The sequence below is a fragment of the Nothobranchius furzeri genome, chromosome 2 (genome assembly GCF_043380555.1).
Source record: "Nothobranchius furzeri strain GRZ-AD chromosome 2, NfurGRZ-RIMD1, whole genome shotgun sequence".
Taxonomy (NCBI): Eukaryota; Metazoa; Chordata; class Actinopteri; order Cyprinodontiformes; family Nothobranchiidae; genus Nothobranchius; species Nothobranchius furzeri.
In genome coordinates this window covers 84980467-85004377 of record NC_091742.1, presented here as the reverse complement: position 1 = coordinate 85004377, position 23911 = coordinate 84980467, and the positions used below count along the sequence as shown (strand labels likewise).

The window sequence follows — 23911 nt, the reverse complement described above, 5'->3', positions numbered from 1 at the left end:
GGCCCCAAGCAGGTGTGCCTTCCCCAGTATCCCCTCAGCCTATTTGGTAAACAGAAAAGAGCTTTCAATAAGAGCTGGTTCGAGCAGTTTAAATGGCTGGAGTACTCTGAAGCCACCAACTCTACATTTTGCTTTCCATGTCGTCACTTTGGAAGGCAAAACATCCGTATCTATAAAGATGCTCTCCTTAGTTTTTCTGGTTTTTCAAACTGGAAAAGGGCTTTGGACTCCTTTTGTGAGCATGAGAAAAGTGACTTCCATAAGTCAAGCATGACATGTTGGCAAAGCTTTAAAAGCACAGGGACTCATGGGGATGTTATTGAGCAGCTGAATACTGCAAGCGCAGAATAAATATCAGAGAGGCGCCAATACCTTCAGCGCATTGTGAGTGTGATCACATTTCTAGGGAAGCATTTCGCGGGCATGATGAGCAGGAGACTAGCAATAATCAAGGCAACTTCCTGGAATGCATGAAACTCCTGAAAAATTTTGACCCATTTCTCAAAAAATATTCACCTCCTAAAAATGCCACCTACCTATCACATCCATCACAAAATGAAATTATTTCAAGCAATGCACAAGAAATAACTGAAAATATCACAAAACAAATTAGATCCTCCACAATGTACGCTGTGATGGCAGATGAAGCTAGAGATCACCATACAGAGCAGCTAGCAGTATGTGTTCACTTTGTCACAATGGAAGGTTCCCCAAGAGAGGCTTTTCTTGGACTACACAAGCTAGAAAAATTTGATGCAAAATCTACTGCAGATGGAATAGAGGCAGTGCTGCAGTCTCACAACCTAGGGGATCTCAAGTGTGTTGCACAAACCTATGATGGAGCATCAGTGATGAGTGGAGCAGTAGGGGGTGTACAGGCCTACTTCAAAGAACGACACCCTGAAGCAGTGTATGTACACTGTTACGCACATGAGCTTAACCTAGTCCTGTGCCACACATGCAAAGCTATACCTGAAGCTGCTGCATTCTTTGACTTGCTTGAAAACATATACACATGTTTCAGCAACTCACTCATTAACCACAACAAGTTCATTGAAACCCAGAAACAACTTGGATTACAGCCATCTGAACTTGTGCAACTCTCCAGGTGAGGTCTGTAAAAGCTGTCATGAACAACCTTCCTGCCATTCTTGCATGTCTCAGGACCATGAAGACTGCCACAGCCCAAGGGATCTTGTCAAATCTCTGTAAACCAAAGACAATCTACATGTTAGTGATGTTTGCCAAACTCCTTATGATAACTGAAGGTTTCCATCGATAGCTGCAGGGGGAAAGTGTGGGTATGAGCAGAGCATTGCTGTACAAAACAGCAATCATTGAAACTTTGACAGATTTCCGCACAAGCAGTAGTGTTGAAGATCTTTTTAAAAGTGCCATGACCATATGTGAGGAAAATCACATCTAGCTCCTAGTTGGTCCCAGGAAAAAATATAAAATAATGGATGATTTCGTGGTGGAGTCAGCCTGTGGGGCAACCTCTATTCTGACCACCCCAGATGAGTTTAGAAGACAACTTTTTTATCCATGCTTGGACAGAATGATACAGGAGCTCACTCATCGGTTTTCAGATTTGGGAGAAGAACTTATGTCAGGTATTCAAGCCTGCAATCCAACTACATCAACCTTTCTTTCTGAAGAGGCTCTCAAAGGTCTTGCAAACCATTATGGAATTAAGCTGATGCAAGAAGAACTCCTGGTGGCAAAACATGTCGTCAAGAAATGGCTGGAGAAAGAGAGAGATAAAACAACCCCAGACACAGCTACAGAAGAAAATCAAAGACTGGACATAGCCACTGTGTTCAGGATTCTTGACAGAGAAATGTTTCCCACCTTGAAAGCCGTCCTCCAAGTTGCCCTCACAATCCCCATAAGCAGCTGCAACTGTGAACGCTCTTTCAGTGTTTTACGCCGTCTCCACACATGGTTGAGAAGCACCATGGACCAAGAAAGACTGAATGACCTTTCCATTATGTAAATTGAAAAGGAAACTCTGGACGTCATAAACCCTGACCAAATTATTGACAGATTTGCTAAACTAAAGCCACGTCGCCACAGCCTTATTTTGCTACCATTACAAAAAGAAGAAGGGGAAAAAGATGGTGATGGAGAGATGTGGGGCCACTGAAGTTGAAAAAGAGTGCAATAAAGTGATTTTCATGCAGCAATAAAAAAACAGTCTGTACTTTATGAAAAAAGTGAAATACATTTGTATACATTTACTTAAATTTTGCATATGTTCTTTTCTGATTTGGAATAAGTTATCTACTGAATAAAACTTGTTTGTTGAAGTAAAAGCTGTTTTCTTTTTTGAATTATGAATCAAATCAATAAATGAGGTAACTGGAAATTGGTCAGCAAACTTGTGCAGAAAGCAAAGAGACATTATTTGAAATTGGATAAAGAACTAAGTAGGAAAAGACAGCAAGGATGCCAGCAAGGATCACTAGAACTTAAGTTGCATATTTTTTTGTGAAGCTTGAGGAAATCTTGTAAAGCTAGCTTGTTCTATATTTGTTGCTTTTAGTGGATGTGAGGTGTATTCACTGGACCTGTGATCTGAGGTGACTTCAATCAGCACCACTGAAGAAGAAGCCCTTCAGCAGCCGGCTTCTTCTACAGTCTCTGTCTGAAACACACGTGTGAAGATGGACATAAGGACGTTTTTTAGACAAAAGGTACCGCGACAGAACCCCAGCTTTGATGATACTGGTGTGTTGACTCAGGTTTGTGAGTCTTATTTGAAAATATTTGTGATTTGTAATATATATGATATTGACTAATGCGTGTCACGTGTGTGTGCGCGCGCACGCTCGCGCGCGTTAAGCCCGGATCTTCTTCAGTCCTAAATCCGCCCCTGTAGCCCTGTACATTCTGACCATGTTTGGTTCCACCACAACTGTGAGGCAGCGTTCTCCACAATGAACATTATGAAAAACAAATATCGTTCTAGGCTCACCAATGAGCATCTCCACACATGCATGAGGATGGCTCTGTCTCCATTCAAGCCCAGGTTCTAAATGTTGGCAGGACAAGCAAGAGATCACTTCTCTCACTAAGTAGAAATGTGGAAAACATTAACCTAAATATATGTTCAGTTATTACATGTGTGCAGAGTCACATTTTTTAAAATCGTTTTAAGACTTTTTAGCCCACACGTGGAAAAAATGTAAAAATTAAGCTTTTTGGACATTTATTGTATTCTAAAGTTAGTAGTTTGTGAAGATTCAGTTGCCATGTCTTATTTTCTTGTTGACAGTTTTTTCTGCTTTTGTTTAGTAAATGAGAGAACATTCCAAATAAGAAATCATTTACATGTTCAACACTTTAAGTGACAATAAATGTCTGAAGTATTTGAATTACACTGAAGTATTTCTGATTTGATATGCAAATTGATAATGCAGATGTTGATAAAGCTGCTAGGATACTTAAATACATATCACACTATTGTAGGTCAGACATTATGATATTTCGGACCTTGGGCAAAAAAAATTATTTCTGACTGGACTTTTTTAAATAGTATTTGTGTACCCCTGATTTAGATGATTAATCTAACGACTAGTTTTCTGTTGCACGATTAATAAAAACCAGAAAATCTCAAATAAATACCCCAAAAATGTAATAAACTGGTCCCGTTAGAGAATAAACACTACAGGCCTTCCATTTTGTATAACATTGCTTTTATTGTGTTGCGGTGGGTTGTGTTCTGGTGACATGTGGAGCTTCAGAGTGCCGGCTGCTGAGCCTGAGAGGTGGTTGGAGACGGAGTTTCTTTCTCCATGCTGCTTGTTTTTGTCACTCTTGTGTATGTGGCGAGTGGTGTTACGACCCTTCCTGGAGAGTTTGGCTCGTGTGCATAAAGGAAGGGACAATAACAGAAGATTTAAAAGTTAAAACGATGATCAGGTTTATTTACAAAGATACTTCAATCTTTCCACCCACAGGTTGGGAATACTAACAAACAAAACTAATACGGGCTGTGAGGAATTAAAACAAAAGTACAAATAACTAGTGTTAAAGACGTCCCACTGGGCAAACACTACTGGGTTCTAGATCAAAATAAGGATCTCAAAAGGTACAAACTCTAAACTGGGTGGTCAAACCAGACTCAAGGTGATATTTTAAACTAAATCAAAAGCCCACAGCGCTCTAAATGCATCCAAAAGGGAGATCTACACCACACAAAAGACCAACTCTAGACCAAAACGTTAAAGTTTATGCAAACACAAGCTTTGGTAGCTTTACCAACGTTAAGCTCAAGTTACCACGTAGAAATAAACCAAAAAGACCCAGCACACTAACCAGCGCAGAAGAGAGACAGCTACCACAAAAACAGCTCTCCTGATGTCTGAAAGAAGATTCCTTATGATATGAAGGGGCTATTCCAGGTGATTTTCTACATCTGCCATAGAGACGAGGCAGCGCCTTTGACCCCGGAGGTTGATGTCTGTTGCCGGGAGATGAACGCGGGCGAAACAAGAAGAGAATCTGGTAGCGGAATCTTACATAAAATTATTGGATCACTAAATAAAAAAGCTTGAAAAACTATAACTATTTGCACTACCTACAATTTATCTGGATGTGTGTAACATTTCTATAGCGCACCCCCTGGCATGTATTGTTCTGTGTTCAGTTTTGTATGCGACTTGTATGTATACTTATTATCTTTTTCAATAAGGTTTTGAAAAAAGAAAAAAGAAAATCTGGTTCCGGGTCTTCGGTATTTGGCGGAGATGTTAGTGAAGGCGGAAAAGAGAGGAAAAGCAGACAGAATCCTTTATTTACAAACCCCTGGGAACACAACAAGTGGGTGTGGTACGCCGACAACCGGATCTTACGTTGTAGAATTTTTAGAATCAAGTCGCTGACGTCATCGACGCTACGCTACACTACGCTACAGCCAGGGTCCGAAATTAACACTCGCCACTCGCCAAATGCGAGTAAATTGCTCCATTTGGCGAGTAAATTTTTGAGCTCTACCTGCCACCTGGCGAGTAAATGTTTACACCAAATTAGTTATGTTTATCAGTCATCTTCCACGGATTTCTGATACTCCTCCCGCCTGCATGCAGCGTACACAAACGTACGCGAAACGTGAACGCCGCATCCAACGTCATTTCCACCTATCCCATTCAATCAGTTTATCAAGTTAGCCGTTAGCTTCGTGTTAAAACTAGCGGTGAAATGTGGCGGTTTTTAACTGGAGTCAGCCAGCCTTCCAAAAGAAAACTCGTCGAACTGGAAGAAAAACCACCAGGACCAGTGGCAACCAGAAGATTTTGTGAAAAGTGGCGAACTGGAGACGGCGGAGTCATGAGACAATGGCTACATTATGATGGCCACGTAGCGTTGCTGCCTTTCACAGACAACTGGCCCTCGGCATTCTTCAAATATCCAAAAAAAAATGCCCGTACTTCCGACTTTGTCTTCTTTGAGGGATAATAAATGTCCCAAGTGCTGCCGTCTCCTCCTGCCATTATTTCATCTTTAGCTTAAAGAAAGTTTTGGTCGTAAACAACAAAGTGCGCATGTGCCGCCGGCAACTTCCAACAGATGATACGGTGGCTGGTAAGGGTCACAGCGCCTACATCGCAGCCACAGTAATCCACCGAGATATTTTTTTTAAACAAGACTGTTATTATTATTGCCAACCTTTTTTTTACTGGGGTTTACTGCTACACCGGTTACCGTGACAACCCTAGCCCTGACACACTTTCAGATATTCTCATGGTGCAGCTGTGTTCTCCAGAGACCAAGGACTAGGACCCAAATGAGGCTGTAATGCTTTGGCACAAAGACGGTGTCAGAAGCAGGAGGCCAGACCTTCATGGACAGAGAAAACAAAGAGTCTGACTAGATTTCAATGAAAGAGTTCATAAAAACATCTCTAAAAATAAATAAATAAATAGTAAAAATGACAAAAGAGTTGTTTTCCTTATTAATTGATGTTTTAATTATTTTGTCACTCTGTTTGGAATCAACATAATATAGAATTACATGCTTTAGGTAGATCTAAATCATTTAGAATTTTGGCCGGTAAAAAAATATGCTTGGCCGGTAGATTTTCATCATCTATCGGCCAACTTGGCCGGTGAGTAAAAAATTTAATTTCGGACCCTGGCTACAGCTCTACTGAGGATATTGGCCGTGTTCGAGATGAGCCAGTTCTGCACAGATTAGATCACCGGTGATCAGCGCGCAGTGCATGCCGGTTAGATTTGTGTCCGACTTGACGCCGATTGCTCTGACGTCATGCCTACGTAGGCAACGATAACCTCGTGAGATCAAGGCGGCCGCAGATTTTGGAGCAAGGCGCTGCAGTTGCTCTCCACTGGCTGTAAAACCTAGGGCATGACGGGAGGCGCCTGGCTCTCACCTGATCTAAGTTCTGATTGGTTCATATTTTGAGCAAAACATCCAGTGATAGAACACAAAATGTTAGTTGGTCACATGTATTCTGTAAATCATGTTACGTTGATGATGACAACTATATAGGCCATAAAGAGAAATGTGATTGTGTTCTTTTGTCACGTTTCCTATTAAAACCCTACAGCTGCTAACCTTTACTTATTATTACAGTCATATCTTCACATGCACATGTCTACAATATATGATATCCACAAGCATGTGTGTCAGTTGCTAACAAGCACCAGAATTAAAATGTAAAATTAAACAAGTGTGAACGCTAACGTGATATCTTCAGCCATCGTCACCTGCGAGCGACACATGTAGGGAAATCTGTCCGACTTAAACGCCGGCTTTCAGCCACTCCCCCTGCTGCGTCCGTCTGCTCTCGTCTCTTTTCCAGGCGAGGCGCTGCTCAGCTCGAACACGGCCATTGTTGAATGCTGGCATCAGGTCACATGATCTCAATATTTGACACCCCCAACGTGTCCAGAAACTAAGGTTAAACACAGAAAACCTCCAACAGCTGCAGTGAACTGACCTCAGAACCTCCAGTCTACAGTTTGGACTCTCCAGTCCAGAACTCAGAATCTTCATTCCAGAATCAGACAGGATGTTCACACTCAGGTCCAGTTCTGTCAGATGGGATGGGTTGGACTTCAGAGCTGAGGACACAACTTCAAGGTGAGTCTCTGGGAGTCCAGAAAGAACACCAGATCTGTGATGAGAGAAAAGTTCAAGTCAGTTGTAATAAAATCAGAGAATCTGTCTGATAAACATCCTGAAATCAGATGATGACTAAACAGTGATGTCATCATCTCATGAACATCTGCTCTTCGCATCTGTGCTTCATCTGGTCCATCTGACTGTCTGACATGAGCCCGTGAATCTGTTCAGTCTCTTTCACACCTGCAGACTTTTAATGAGAATCTTAGTTTAGCGTTAATCTGCAGATGAAGGAGGGAACATGGCGTTCCATTTCTGCTTCCATCATGTCCACAGTCTGTCAGCAGGATCTGATCCAGAGTCAGGATCAACACGTCTGCTGTAGGAAAACATTTGGACTCTTTTCTAGTTTCCATCTGAGCTCAGAACCTTTAGACTGAGTTCAGCTCAGTGAACAGGTCCAGTTGGAAAGATGATCTCTTTGCTTCCAGTTCCTGTCAGCTCCAACTGTTCAGGTGCACACGCAGGAACATGCTGCTGATGTCCAGCTTTCAAGGTTCACAACATCAGAGATTTAGCAGGACTGGGATTCAGAGCTCTGATGTGGAACAGTGAGGTGTGTGTGGACACACTTCACCAGAAAGCAGTGATGGATTTGTTGTTTGTTCTTGAAAAAGGAACCAAATAAACCAAGTCCACCCTCAACAAAGCTCTGATGCAGAAGGAGGCAGCAGAGAGTGTTGATCTGTCCACAATCAGACTCTAAACCTTCTGATTCACTTTGACGTCTTTTTCATTCACTAAAGTGATTTTTCTGTTTAAACTGCGCAGCTCTAATAACTACTACTGACTGATGATGCTCATCAACACATCTGGACTCACCTGAACTTTCTGCAGTTTCTCACAGCTGGAATCAGTCTCAGTCGTGCCCATTCTGGTGATGTTCTGTACTTCTGCAGGTCCAACTCATCCAGAACCTCCTCTGACATCAGCAGCATGTAGGCCAGAGCTGAACACTGGATCTCTGAGAGTTCCTCTGATCTGTTCTCTGACTTCAGGAACTTTTGGACCTGCTGATAAACTGAGAGGTCCTTCATCTCCATCAGACAGTGGAAGATGTTGATGCTTCTGTCTGGAGAGACTTTATCACTGTTCATCTCCTTCAGGTTGTTGATGGTTCTCTGGATGGTTCCTGGACTGATCTGTGTCTGACCCAGCAGACCTCCTAAGAGTCTCTGGTTGGACTCCACAGAGAGGCCATGAAGGAAGCGGACAAACAGGTCCAGGTGGCCATTTTTACTGCTGAGGGATTTCGCCATGACTCTCTTTAAGATGTCCTCCAGAGATGAGTCTTTGGAGTCCTCCTCAGGTGAGACTTCATAGTGTCCCAGGAACTTCTTCATCACCTCCATGTTCCTGCTGGTGAAACAGTGGAACATGTAGACTGCAGCCAGAAACTCCTGAACGCTCAGATGAACAAAGCAGTAGACTGGTTTCTGGAACATCACACACTCTCTTCTGAAGATCTCTGTACAAACTCCTGAGTACACCGAGGCCTCTGAGACATCCAGACCACACTGCTCCAGGTCTTCTTGGTAGAACATGATGTTTCCTTCCTCCAGATGTTCAAACGCCAGCCTCCCCAGCTTCAGAAGAAGCTCCCTGTCAGCCTCCATCAGCTCCTGTGGACTGGTCTCAGGTCCTTCATGGTACTTGTTCTTCTTCCTCTTGGTCTGAACCAGCAGGAAGTGAGAGTACATGTCAGTCATGGTCTTGGGCAGCTCTCCTCTCTGCTCTGTAGTCAACATGTTCTCCAGAACTGTAGCAGTGATCCAGCAGAAGACTGGGATTCCACACATGATGTGGAGGCTCCTGGAGGTCTTGATGTGGGAGATGATTCTGCTGGACAGCTCTTCATCACTGAACCTCCTCCTGAAGTAGTCCTCCTTCTGGGCGTCAGTGAAGCCTCGTACTTCTGTTACCCTGTGGACACATGAAGGAGGGATCTGACTGGCTGCTGCAGGTCTGGAAGTGATCCAGACCAGAGCCGAGGGAAGCAGGTTCCCCTTGATGAGGCTTGTCAGCAGCACCTGGACTGATGACCTCTGTGTGACCTCAGAAACCAGCTGACTGCTGCTGAAGTCCAGTGAAAGTCTGCTTTCATCCAGACCATCAAAGATGAAGAGAAGTTTCCAGACAGCCAGCTTCTCTGCTGGGATCTTCTGGAATGTTGGATAGAAAACACGGAGCAGCGTGAGAAGACTGTGCTGCTCATCTCTGATCAAGTTCAGCTCCCTGAAGGAAAGCAGAAGCACCACATGGACATCCTGGTTCTCCAAGCCCTCGGCCCAGTCCAGAGTGAACTTCAGCACTGAGAAGGTTTTTCCAGCTCCAGCGACACCGTTGGTCAGAACCACTCTGATGGCTCCATGTTGCTCAGGTAAGGCTTTAAAGATGTCCTGGCACCTGATTGGAGCACCATGGAGCCTCTTGGTCTTGGAAGCGGTCTCCAGCTGTCTCACCTCATGTTGGGTAAGAACCTCTTCACTCTGCCCCTCTGTGATGTAGAGCTCAGTGTAGATCCTGTTCAGGAGGGTTCTACTTCCTGGTTCATCACTTCCTTCAGTCACACGTTCACATCTGCTCCTCAGACTGAGCCGATGTTCTTCTAGAACCTCCTGCAGACCAACATCTGCTGAGAAATGTGACACAGAGCAGATCTGAATGCTGCAGCAGAACCTCCAACATTTTATTGGTAGTTCAATCTGAATCATCTTCATAAAGATCAGGGGTCTCATTTATCAAACATTGTGTAGAATCCTTACTAAAACCGTACTTAAGCTCAGCAAAAATAATGTACCTACGCCAAGTAGGTTTGTGATCTATCAAACATGGAGTACGCACAGCTGCACGCAATCTCCGCTTCATAAATCAGAGACTAACGAGAAAGTTTCTCAGCTGCTTTTTAGTCACATCCCGCCTTCACCACGCCCACTTACTGCCATAAATAGTCAATGCAAAGTGCCTTGTGGACCTCATGCATTTACATAAGCCGGCTGTTGCAGCGCTCCGCCAACGACATGGCGACCGTAGATCAAGGCAGATCAAGGCAGATCAAGGCAGATCAAGGCAGCGCTATTCCACAAACAGAAATTGAGGTACCTGTGGGTGAGGTGGAGAAATGAAAGGAAGTGCTTTTGAAAAACAAATAAGAGAAAATCCACGGAGTGACACAGCGTTGCTGAAGCCGTCAATGTTGTGAGTTCTTTAGAGAGATCTGTGGCGGATATTAAAAAAATGGTCCGATCGAGATTCGAATCCCCAGACTCCCGGGTGAAAGGCGCTAACCAGTCAGCCAAACAGGGATGTCATCTGGCAAAGTAGCCAGGCCGCATGATCAATCGGGTCACGGTGACAGGACGCTCACACTGTCAGTCTGTCACAGATGCATGACATTCTGTCTACTTCTGCCCCCCTGCTGATATTCAGCATTCTGTATTCTGCGCTTCAGGCTCTGTGTGTGTGTGTGTGTGTGTGTGTGTGTGTGTGTGTGCGTGCGTGTGTGTGTGTGTGTGTGGGGGGGGGGGGGGGGCTTGTTCTGTGTGTGTATGAAGCAGTACAAGTGATAATGCTGCAGGATTTCATAATTGTATCCTTCTCAGCAGCAGCACTGCAGGTGCTCTCCATGTCCAAAATGTGTGTAAGCAAGGTCCTTAGTCAACTTAAAGTTGTGCACATTTTTCCGCTAAGTTTTCTTTCATAAATCCCAAAGTTTGCGTGGAAAGTTGCTTACGCAGTTTTCTGACCCCGTTTTGTGCGTAAGCAAGCTTGATAAATGAGGCCCCTGAAATCTTCATTCTGAACCAAACACCGTGTTTTAAACCAACAGGTAACCAGGAACGTCTCACCTGGTCCTGAGCTGCTCTGATTGGCTGTCTGCAGTCCACTTCTGGTTCTGGATCTTTTCCCACACTGGGGACAGGAGGAGAGTCCTGATGGAGCAGACTGGTCCCGGTATGAGGTGGTGCACTGTCTGCAGAACCAGTGTCCACAGCTGGTAGAGACTGGATCCTTCAGGACGTCCTGACACAAAGAACAGCAGGACAGCTGGTCCTCCTCACCAACAGCACTCCTCTTCCTCCCTCTGTGAAGACATTTTGTCATCATGACTGAGAACCAACTGGACTCTTTCTGATGTTCTGGAAGCTTCTTGTTGGCAGCAAACAGCCTGTATAGAGCTCCAGATTTAGGACTTCAGACATGAAATGTTAAATGTGTTCAAACTTTTAGACAAACTTTCATCCTGCTGTGATTCTGGAGAATCGTTTTCAGACTAAACAATAAAATCTCTCATTTAATCACAACTGAACAAACTGACAGAAAGTCAGAGTAAAGACTGTTTCTGATGTTCTGATAAGAGCTGCATTTCCACCTGGTCAACTTTGTTTTTCTTACTTTGTGTCTGAAGGTCCAGATTCACTGAATTCTGGAGGTTTTCTCATGGACCAGTCACTCTTCATAGACAGACAGCTGGGTTCTGGAGGTTCTGCTCTCCATCTGTGGTTCTGACCTCTGAAACACAAACATGTTGTAACTCAGATCACATCAATCCGTGAGAAAATCTCTGATGAAACCATTTCAGATGAAAATCAGTAAATTCTCCACACTGGATCTTTAATGTTTGTAACATCCTCTCAGATGATCAGAAATCTAAACTCCATCATCTTCAGCCGCTGCATGTTTGATGTACAAAGAAGGAACAAAGTAAATCTGCTGGTTTCTGGAAAAAGTTCCTGACATCATAATTCACCTTCAGAGACTCTTGTGTTAAATACTGAAAACAAGTCACATGCTTTTATTTTGTAGGATCACATTCCCAGCATCATGTCCTCCATGGCTCTTCGAAGACATTGTGTCTGTAGAAAGTCTCGTGCTGCTCAGAAACATCTCTGGGAGTTTGACTCGTGACTTTTTATTACATTTAACATCCAACGGATCTCCAACCAGGAGAATTCAGGACTTTTTCAGCCACGTTTCTTCCTCAGAGATGAAGGTTCAGAACTGTCCTTCCAGCTTTTAATCAGCTGCTTTGAACAGTTTTTCCAACAATCTCTGAACTGGTTTTGTTTTCTTGATGCAGATGGATAACTGGACCCTTCTGAACCAGAGGAACTGATCAGAAACAACCACAGGATGTGTCTTCATCATGATGGAGGAGAAGCTGCTGACTGCATGACTTTGGGCTCTAATTGGGCTAATTTAGCCTTTATTTAACCTGGAGGGTCTGACTGGGACAGAACATTTCTTCTTCCAGGACGTCCTGGTCCAGATGGAGGAGTAAACACAAACCAGAACCAGCAGCCATCTTGATGCAATAATTACAGAAGTGGTTCTTCATCCCTGCAGGACCTTTTCCACCTGGAGACTCTCGTCTTCCATTTGGAGACATAACATGAAAAACCCACTTTTTTATCCATTAACACAGTGTGTTTCACATTTTAAGTGTCTAAAGCCCCCTTCAGACAGGCCATGAAAAACCTAAATGTTCCGGACTCTGTCCGTAAGACCTTTGTGTCTGAATACAAACATCCGAATAACGTGTTCCGGACTTTAACTGGACGAAGCCCCTAGTAACAGGTCCGGACTTGTTACGGACAAGGTGGCTGCTTCAGACTGGTGAGGTAGAGTTCCGGACAAGGAGGAGGAGGAGAGGACCGGGGGACGCTGTGCGCACCTAGATAACTCGCTCCTGTAGCATGCGGCGGCGAACCACGGCAGCTCGCCTCCTACGGTACCGCCTTGACACGCGACAGAGCGCTTCACACTGCTTCAGTGATTCCTTTAACCATTGAGCTTCATCATCCAGGTCTCTTAAGCGTCTTCGTGTGCGCAGAATTATGCTTAAGCGCCTCTTGATTTTTATCTTGAGAGGCGCTATAGAAATGATATTTTCTTCTTCTTCTTAACATGAGTCCGATTCCCCCCCCCCCCGCCGTCAGACATCTGGAACTTCTCCCTGCTGTGTGAACGCAGCCGACAGGACAAGTTCCGGTACAAAAGTGGTGTGTCTGAAAACACAGTTCCGGTTAAAAACCGGATTGAATTGTCCACAGATGTTCCAGAATGTCTATCTGAAAAGGGCTTAAATGAGCAAAAAGGCTTATATTATTCACTGGAGTTGCTATTTAGATATTTAATAATTAAGTTTTGGGCATATTTGTCCACCCGTTCAGTTTTTCAAATGATCTATTACGTAAAAAATTTATTTCGTCAGGATAACTACCAAATATGGTTATGGCCCTCGGCTAAACACAGAGCCAATCCGCCATTTTTTCTTCTCGCTAAGATTTTTTGTAGTCCTATTGGAAAAATGCAGAATGTTGGGTTATTTTAGCCACACAGCTCAAAACTGTTCCTCGTTTTACCAGAAATCCTGTTTTTCTGTCTGAGGAGTCAAATGAATCAGTTAGAAACACTTTTCTTACTTTGTGTCTGAAGGTCCAGATTCACTGAATTCTGGAGGTTTTCTCATGGACCAGTCACTCTTCATAGACAGACAGCTGGGTTCTGGAGGTTCTGCTCTCCATCTGTGGTTCTGACCTCTGAAACACAAACATGTTGTAACTCAGATCACATCAATCTGTGAGAAAATCTCTGATGAAACCATTTCAGATGAACATCAGTAAATTCTCCACACTGGATCTTTAATGTTTGTAACATCCTCTCAGATGATCAGAAATCTAAACTCCATCATCTTCAGCCGCTGCATGTTTGATGTAAAAAGAAGGAACAAAGTAAATCTGCCGGTTTCTGGAAAAAGTTCCTGACATCATAATTCACCTTCAGAGACTCTTGTGTTAAATACTGAAAAAAAGTCGCATGCTTTTATTTTGTAGGATCACATTCCCAGCATCATGTCCTCCACGTCTCTTCGAAGACATTGTGTCTGTAGAAAGTCTCGTGCTGCTCAGAAACATCTCTGGGAGTTTGACTCGTGACTTTTTATTACATTTAACATCCAACGGATCTCCAACCAGGAGAATTCGGGACTTTTTCAGCCACGTTTCTTCCTCAGAGATGAAGGTTCAGAACTGTCCTTCCAGCTTTTAATCAGCTGCTTTGAACAGTTTTTCCAACAATCTCTGAACTGGTTTTGTTTTCTTGATGCAGATGGATAACTGGACCCTTCTGAACCAGAGGAACTGATCAGAAACAACCACAGGATGTGTCTTCATCATGATGGAGGAGAAGCTGCTGACTGCATGACTTTGGGCTCTAATTGGGCTAATTTAGCCTTTATTTAACATGGAGGGTCTGACTGGGACAGAACATTTCTTCTTCCAGGACGTCCTGGTCCAGATGGAGGAGTAAACACAAACCAGAACCAGCAGCCATCTTGATGCAATAATTACAGAAGTGGTTCTTCATCCCTGCAGGACCTTTTCCACCTGGAGACTCTCGTCTTCTATTTGGAGACATAACATGAAAAACCCACTTTTTTATCCATTAACACAGTGTGTTTCACATTTTAAGTGTCTAAAGCCCCCTTCAGACAGGCCATGAAAAACCTAAATGTTCCGGACTCTGTCCGTAAGACCTTTGTGTCTGAATACAAACATCCGGATAACGTGTTCCGGACTTTAACCGGACGAAGCCCCTAGTAACAGGTCCAGACTTGTTACGGACAAGGTGGCTGCTTCAGACTGGTGAGGTAGAGTTCCGGACAAGGAGGAGGAGGAGAGGACCGGGGGACGCTGTGCGCACCTAGATAACTCGCTCCTGTAGCATGCGGCGGCGAACCACGGCAGCTCGCCTCCTACGGTACCGCCTTGACACGCGACAGAGCGCTTCACACTGCTTCAGTGATTCCTTTAACCATTGAGCTTCATCATCCAGGTCTCTTATGCGTCTTCGTGTGCGCAGAATTATGCTTAAGCGCCTCTTGATTTTTATCTTGAGAGGCGCTATAGAAATGATATTTTCTTCTTCTTCTTAACATGAGTCCGATTCCCCCCCCCCCCCCCCCCCCCCCCGCCGTCAGACATCTGGAACTTTTCCCTGCTGTGTGAACGCAGCCGAAAGGACAAGTTCCGGTACAAAAGTGGTGTCAAGTCAAGTCAAGTTTATTTATATAGCGCCAAATCACGACAAGAGTCGTCTCAAGGCACTTCACATAATAAACATTCCAATTCACAGTTCATTAAGCCAATCAGAAATAATGTTTCCTATATAAGGAACCCAGCAAATTGCATCAAGTCACTGACTAGTGTCAGTGACTATACAGCAATCCTCATACTAAGCAAGCATGCAGCGACAGTGGAGAGGAAAACTCCCTTTTAACAGGAAGAAACCTCCAGAGAATCCTGGCTCAGTATAAGCAGCCATCCTCCACGACTCACTGGGGATCGAGAAGACAGAGCAGGCAGACACACACACACACACACACACACACACACACACACACACACACACACACACACACACACACACACACACACACACACACACACACACACACACACACACACACACACAAACACACACACACAAAGACAAGTAATGTGTCTATAGTTATATTGCGATGTCTTAGTAAATACTGTATTTGGTGAAAGATAAACTTTATTGTATTTATCCTAGTGGATCTATAATTAAACGGATAGACTAGTATTAGCACATCAAAAGTCAATGAAAACAAAAAGTTATTATCAGGAGAGAGAGAATGTATTAGTGGTTAGCAGCAGTGTGCTAGTCGATGGCCCCCTCCATGAGGCCACCACAGCTCAGCAGAACGTCATTGTAGCTTCTTCTGGGGAGAAAAACACTTGCAGAGAAAATAAAGTTAACAGCTGAAATTGCACAAAATAGTACAGTTAAAGAGCAGACTGTAGAAGAAAGCAGTAGAGTGTGAAAAGTGGTCAGTGTTAGGCCTGTAGCGACGCTTCGATGACGTCGAGGATTCGATTCTAAAAAAACGTCGACGTCAAATCCGGAAGTCGACGCACCACGTGACCAAAACCGAGCAGCGCGGAGAACAAAACTCCGTTCATCTGATGGACTCAGACTCAGCAGCAATGTCTCAGGTACCCCGGCGCCCTACCTCAAAGGTGTGGGAATATTTTAAACGGAGCACAAAACGTAAAAGTGCCATTATTTGCTGTCTTTGCACCACGGAATTGGCTTATCACACCAGCACAACGTCCATGTGGGAGCATCTGAAGCGGAGGCATCCCATTGTTACCCGTGACTCCCGCGAACAGAAGTAAGTAACATTATATCATATGTTTGCTAACTTGATTGCATGTTTGTGTAACATGTGCGTGAGCTCTGCGCACTTCGGTAGGGCGTTTGGTTTGGCTAAACAATAAACATGGCTGTGTCGCATGCTCCCGAAGATCAGAGCCACAGACAGAAGTGGCAAAGGAAGAGGACACAACGGGAGGGGCCACATGGAGAGCAAAGATAAGCGGAGCCCAGCGGAGCCTGCTGATGCGAGTGAAATCGAGGCAGGTGAAGACAGGAAGGGAGCCAACTGAAGACAGCACCACAGGATGTGAAGCCCCTTTGAAGACAGCTCGAGCTTTAGAAGGATCTGAAACCATCCTACAAATGATAAATGATTACTTTGTTTTACTATCTTGTGACGCAGATGACTAAAGATTACATTGTTTAGTTGTCTTAAAGTTAAATCATATATACGTCACTCTGAAAAAGTGCTTGTAACATGAAAATGCTATACAATGGAAAATGCTTTGCTTAGCAGTTTTTAGAACATATATAAGAACAAGTTAGAAGTAGAAGGAGGAGAGCACGCACGTATGTATGCATGCACGTACGCACGCAGCGCGAGGTCACGGCAGACGAGAGACGGAGAGTCTACAGTAGCTTTTTCCTCTTAGATAGTTAGACGCAGCATACTCATAAGAGGATATTTAATCTTGGATTTACCCTTTTATATCTTTTGAATTTTGGAATAAACTTTTTTGAAAAAGGATTCTCATTCATTGGATTTTAAGGGACAATTTAATCTCCTTGAGTGGGAGCTCCGGCCCTGGCCTAACAGGAGTGGAGGTAAGCCACCCTATTGCTTGTACCTGCTTCACAGGACTTGTTTTTCAGGGTGTGACAGATTAATAAAAGATACCTTAGGCTAAAGGGATTTTCATCTCCCCCTCTCTCTTGAGTATCGGGACATGCCTAAGGGTGATAAGCCATGATAGTTCGTTGGTTCAAACAGGCTCTTTTTGCACCAAAAAAGTCTTTGTTAAGCGTGGGAAGGAACCATTTCAAAGGGTGGATTAATTAGATTAATTGATAAATCTATGTTAGCCTGATCAACTAACTAGTAATCATTTTCTAGTTACCACCGCCCACTTAGCTAACGAAGACGCAAATTAACCCTGATAGGACCCAAATAATAGTCAGTAAGATTGGCCAACTCTGAACTACCGCCTTAGTATCCAAAACCACTGGATAACAGGACTTAAAGGGGAGTGAATTAATACAGGAGAACAAGTACGGCAATTCCATTCCAACCTTTAAAATAGGAACAAGTTTTAATTGAGAAAGTCTATCCCAGGGTCTGATACAATAATACTCACCTACGGCCTCAACCTCCCTGAGAAAGCAGCGTAACTCGAGGATCTAACGGAACCTCTTAAAGGGCACGCTCGCATCATGGCGCCCAACGTGGGGCACTGGTGAAGGTCAAATATTGGATACCGGACTAATCGAAATAAGACTGGTTTCTAGGCTGATAAAGGCTCGTGCACCAAGGACCTTGTATGCTTATAACTTTGGAGTAAGTGAAAAACCGCACCAATCTCTCGAAAAGGAAAGAGATAGGGAGAACGGAGGATTAACTGAAAGAAAAAGTAGAAAGAAACAACGGCATTCCGACGCGAGAAAAGCCAAGGTTAAACTAGGAAGAAAAAAATAAAAATAAAAATAACAAATAATAAAAAATAAGAACGTAAAAAATAAATAAACAAAAATAAAATAAAATAAAAATAAAGAATAATAAAAAACCTTTTAACCAGTCATGGCAGATAGATCTTTAACAATAAAGCCGGAGAATATTCTCCCTAATGTGAGATTCGTAACCGGAGAAATAACCACATATCAAGGTGGATCGCAGGGCATTTTAGCAGTGTCCTGTAACCGGAACTTTCAAAATGCAGGAGGAACAGCTCGGGCGGCAGCAGAGCGCTGTCCAAATGCTGAAGCCCAAGTAAGAAATGCTCATGTTTTTCCGTTGGTCGGGGATTTAGTGCTCATGGGAGAACAACGTAACGACCCCTCTTTCAGCCAAGTGGCATGGTGCTGTTGGGAGAATCCAGCAAGCCTCACTAGGGAAGAACAATATGAGATCCTTCTGGGTCTACTGGAGCAACTCCCAGCCGGACCGGAACTGAGACTGGCATGCGCGTTCATCCTCATCAAGTTATAAGATAACTTCTCATAAAAATACTTGATTGAAAGCCATGGCTGGATTAAAACCTAGTACTGGAATGGATTGCTCGAACCTGGTTAATTCCGGCCTGATCATGGTGTCAAGAGGAGGGTCTGTCGCATCCTGTAAGGTGGCCATGTTTCCTAGTTTCACAACTTCCCCAACTGGTTACCGATACGCTCAGTGGAGGGGTTGGATTCCGGGAACATGTATTATGTGTGGAAACCATTGCTCCTTAATTAGGTGGTCGGGGCTCCGGGAGGAGAAGCCGTGCTACCTGGAAAGGGGCGCTGACTTGCATCTGGAGGCATTGGAACTTTCTGCCCCAATTAAGATTTGTTTTTGCAGAAGCTGCTTGAGACATGAGCCTGGCATCCGCTCATGGCAGGTGTGTGAGTGCACACATGGAGGCGAAAGCAAAGAAGGTTGCTGCTTTATAAGACATGGCATTTTGACTACCTGCTTACCAATATGCGAGCCCAGCCTGTTCTATGTGGGAGAGCTGCTCAGGGACCCTAGCCAGGTGAAAACAGTTAGGGACTTGTGGGTGGAAGCTTACCCATTCATCATCAAGCATAAGACTAGAGAAAGGGGACTGGAGACGATTCAGGCTCAGTCCCGCTTCAAGTCTATTAAGAGTTTGATCTCGGGACAGCAGTTTGGGACCCTGGCTAATGCATGGGAAGCAGGTACACAACTGGGGTTGAGCCGAGAATATAAAGATGAGAGGTGGGGCACCTATCTGGCAGGTGCACTTGACTGGCACACAGGTTTGTCCATGCAGGAGCCTAGAGGAATGTGTAAACGGGTGACCTCATGTCTGGTTGAGCTAAAGAGCCTTGGACCAGAGGCAGAGCGTGCTTTCATGCCTTATCAGCTGACATTGATAGAGGCGATAGACCCATCTGGTCACATTTGCGGCTCAGCTGTTAACATTGCCACCACCCGAAAAGGAGCAGATTATTGGCCGAAGACTTACGGGACGGCGTATACTAGGATATCACGTAGGCGGGTCCCAGGTCTGACACGGGTTAATTAGAGTAGGGCACTTTCACTTCCTGCTGATTTTTATGCTTCTGTTTTGCAGATGTTCTCTTCTCAGGAGCATAAAGGGGATAGCAGCAGGAAGCGGAAGGTTGTCAGGTATGCATCAGCTCCGGCTGGAGTTGATCCCGAAGACACACAGAGAAATGTAAATAATCCAAAAGGAAAGAATTGGATGAAAGACTGGACCAGATGGGCCTCCTTCATCCTATTTGAACTAAGCATCATAATATTGTGTATAACAATAGTGTATGGAGTACATGTATATCTTAGAACATATCATGTGTCCTCGGTAGCCTATAACATAACTCATGGGCAACCGCAACAATTAAGAGGACGTTGGAACATGTCCAAAATAAGGCTGCGATGGCCTAAGGAAGACTTTAATGAGAATATAACCACCTGCATGATAGCAGAACAGATTGGATTCAAGATTTGCAGTGTAACAGGGAACAGAACCGGCTGCCTGCGCTTGTCCTGTGAGGAAGATCATTAGGGATGGGTACCTTTGACATTTGAATCGATCCGGTACTAATTCCCGGTACCTACGAGTCGATACCGGTACTTAACGGTACCAATTTTCGATACTTTTGAGTGTTTATTATTTTAATTCTCTTTTATAATTAAATATATATTTTTCTCAATATATAACCATATTTGATAAATATCACGATAAATAACATACAAGTTTGTATTTTAACATCGCCCTTGTAGTTTTATAAGCTGATAATTAAACTGAAGCAAACATCTTTACTGTGAACTAAATTTACTGTGTATCTTCATTCCTTTTGCCGTCTCTTTCATTTGATTTTTCCTACTGGGAAGTTAGAATTTCCGAGGAGAAAGCGAACACACCATTAGCTGATAACAACGGTGGCAATGGAAGCTAACAAATCAAGCTAACGTTATCTTTAACAGTTTATTTAGCTGCTGGAGCAGATTAAAACGATGATGCCTCAAACTTAGATCGTTGTCACTGGTTTTACATTCACCCAATCACCCGTCGCATTTAGTAAAGTAAAGCCAAACTTTAGAGCGCGTTCATGTTCTTCTAGTCGGAAAGCCGGAGTTCCGAGGAGAAAGCGAACGCACCATTAGCGAAACGGAAGCTAACAAATCAAGGTAACGTTATCTTAAACATTTTATTTACCTACTGGAGCAGATTAAGATGAGGATGTCTCACTTAGATCGTTGTCTGTCGCTAGTTTCATCACCCAGTTACCCATCACATTTAGTGAAGTGGACCCAAGCTTTAGCGTGCGTTCTTTCTACCATGCTTGCTCTGTTTACAACGGGCTCGCAGGGACCGGCGACATAACGCTCTTGCGCATGCGCAACTGTCTTGGCAGTACCGAAACGAGGCACCGTTTGAAGTGACGTGAATCGGTGTTCGGTCGGTACTTTGGAATTCGGTCGGTACCTTAAAAAGTACCGAATTCGGTACTCATCCCTAAAGATCATGCAGGGGACTCGGTTGTGGCTACACCCTCTGTGACCGCGCCTTCTGCAACAGAACAGGAAGTTGGAAATGACCCGATGAACAATGAGACCCACCCATGGGCAGAGTATATGTCCATCATGCTGGATCAGACAGGATCAACAGAGCCTAATCAGTCCTGTCAGGTAGTATTAAGAAAGAAGAAAATCTTGGATCAAACTTCAGGTGAAGTAGAGCTGTGGGTGTACAAATACTGTCTTAAAGATGATTTAGACAAAGGACACAACTTCACTACATATAAAGTAATAAAAATAGAAAAATGGTGGCCGCATAGAAATGAATATGGGTGCTTCCAAACCAGGGACAGCAGCCTTAGTTCCTGGCAAACAGGAAACGTTACGCACTGGTATCAAAGGATGTCGAAGGGGAGGGAGAAACGGGACAATTGTCCTACCCCCCCTCCTAATACTACACTGAAATATGATTCTTTATCTGTAGTAGAGGAAAGTCACATGTGGCAGAATGTAAAAGATAATGTGATTAAATGGTTATTAAGAGTGCCCCCTACAGTAACTGGTCCCATGGAAGAGGCAGAGGAAGGTGAAGAAACTGTTCCTCTCTTTGTGGAACCCGGGGGGAGAAACAAGAGGTCTGCCTCACAGGATCTAGCTCGACTTTTACGAAAAGGTCACAGTGAGTACGCGAATTACACAGGATATCAAAATTATGTAATTTCCATTAATAGTACATACAAGTGCTGGCCAGTAAATTAGAATATCATCAAAAGGTTGAAAATATTTCAGTAATTCCATTCAAAACGTGAAACTTGTACATTATATTCATGCAATGCACACAGACCAATGTATTTCCAATGTTCATTACATTTAAATTTGATATTCATAAGTGACAACTAATGAAAACTCCAAATTTGGTATCTCAAAAAATTAGAATATTCTGAAAAGGCTGAATATAGAAGACACCTGCTGCCACTCTAATCAGCTGATTTACTCAAAACACCTGCAAAGGCCTTTAAAAGGTCCCTCAGTCTTGTTTTGAAGGCACCACAATCATGGGGAAGACTTCTGACTTAACAGCTGTCCAAAAGACAATCATTGACACCTTGCACAAGGAGGGCAAGACACAAAAGGTGATTGCTAAAGAAGCTGGCTGTTCGCAGAGCTCTGTGTCCAAGCACATTAACAGACAGGCGAAGGGACGGAAAAAATGTGGTAGAAAAAAGTGTACAAGCTCTAGGGATAACCGCACCCTGCAGAGAATTGTGACGACAAACCCATTCAAAAATGTGGGGGAGATCCACAAAGAGTGGACTGCAGCTGGAGTCAGCGCTTCAAGAACCACCACGAGGAGACTCATGAAAGACATGGGATTCAGGTGTCGCATTCCGTGTGTCAAGCCACTCTTGAACAAGAAACAGCGCAAGAAGCGTCTCGCCTGGGCCAAGGACAAAAAGGACTGGACTGATGCTGAGTGGTCCAAAGTTATGTTTTCTGATGAAAGCAAGTTCTGCATTTCCTTTGGAAATCAAGGACCCAGAGTCTGGAGGAAGAGCGGAGAAGCACAGAATCCACGTTGCATGAGGTCCAGTGTAAAGTTTCCACCGTCAGTGATGGTGTGGGGTGCCATGTCATCTGCCGGTGTTGGCCCACTCTGTTTCCTGAGGTCCAGGGTCAATGCAGCCGTCTACCAGGAAGTTTTAGAGCACTTCATGCTTCCTGCTGCTGACCAACTTTATGGGGATGCAGACTTCACCTTTCAACAGGACTTGGCACCTGCACACAGTGCCAAAACCACCAGCACCTGGTTCAAGGACCATGGTATCCCTGTCCTTGATTGGCCAGCAAACTCGCCTGACCTTAACCCCATAGAAAATCTATGGGGTATTGTGAAGCGGAGGATGCAATACGCTAGACCCAACAATGCAGAGGAGCTGAAGACGACTATCAGAGCAACCTGGGCTCTCATAACACCTGAGCAGTGCCACAGACTGATCGAGTCCATGCCACGCCGCATTACTGCAGTTATTGAGGCAAAAGGAGCCCCGACTAAGTATTGAGTGCTATACATGCACATTCTTTTCATGTTCATTCTTTTCAGTTGGCCAACATTAGAGAAACAAACATTTTTTCATTGGCCTTTAGAATATTCTAATTTTCTGAGATACCAGATTTGATGTTTTCATTGGTTGTCACCTATAAATATCAAAATTAAACGTAATGAACATTGGAAATACATTGGTCTGTGTGCATTGCATGAATATAATGTACAAGTTTCACGTTTTGAATGGAATTACTGAAATATTTTCAACCTTTTGATGATATTCTAATTTACTGGCCAGCACTTGTATTTTAATTGGACCTTTTTCAGCCTTCACAATGAAGTGAGCCTTCAGCCACAGGGCTGGGAGCTGCATAAGGTAATACACACTCTTTATACTGAATGGATATATCAGGTTCCTAATTTCAAACATCCAGGCGTAGTGCAATGGATGAAGAAGAATCAATCTGATCCCACTAATTTAGACACAGGGTTCCATGCATGGAACGAAGAAACCAGGAGGTGTTTAACTAAAAGGGCTAACGATAGTTCTTTATGGCAAGGTGGAGAACCACTTAGACTAAGATTAACGGGGACATATTATCAGAAAGGGACAGCCACTCCTGATGATAAAATCGAGGCTGATTCCATATTCGAAGCAGTAAACGAAATGATTAGACCAAGCCACAAGAAAGATTTTTATCACAGTCCGACCTGGGCAAGAAATTACACATTAATGCTTGAAGGATGTCAGGCTGAAGTCTGTAACAACACTAAGGGGTTAACTAGAAGGATGTGTATTTTTTGGTATTCACAATTATATGGATTAACGGTAG

At 43.8% G+C, this 23911-nt stretch overlaps 1 protein-coding gene across 5 annotated transcripts in view; it reads right to left on the bottom strand.

Moving 5' to 3' along the window:
* Positions 1-23911, bottom strand: part of LOC129160753 (NLR family CARD domain-containing protein 3) — a 272871-nt gene that overhangs the window by 24636 nt on the left and 224324 nt on the right. For 4 of the 5 annotated variants that reach the window (XM_070548078.1, XM_070548080.1, XM_070548081.1 and 1 more), the window contains exons 16-20: positions 13575-13691; positions 11545-11661; positions 10998-11317; positions 7972-9784; positions 6965-7141 (exon numbers count right to left, since the gene is read on the bottom strand). In XM_070548078.1, the coding sequence (XP_070404179.1) occupies positions 6965-7141; positions 7972-9784; positions 10998-11317; positions 11545-11661; positions 13575-13691 (2544 nt within the window). Of the gene's footprint in view, positions 1-794; positions 5842-6964; positions 7142-7971; positions 9785-10997; positions 11318-11544; positions 11662-13574; positions 13692-23911 lie in introns of those variants that run through there. The other variant, XM_070548083.1, reaches the window with a different exon arrangement.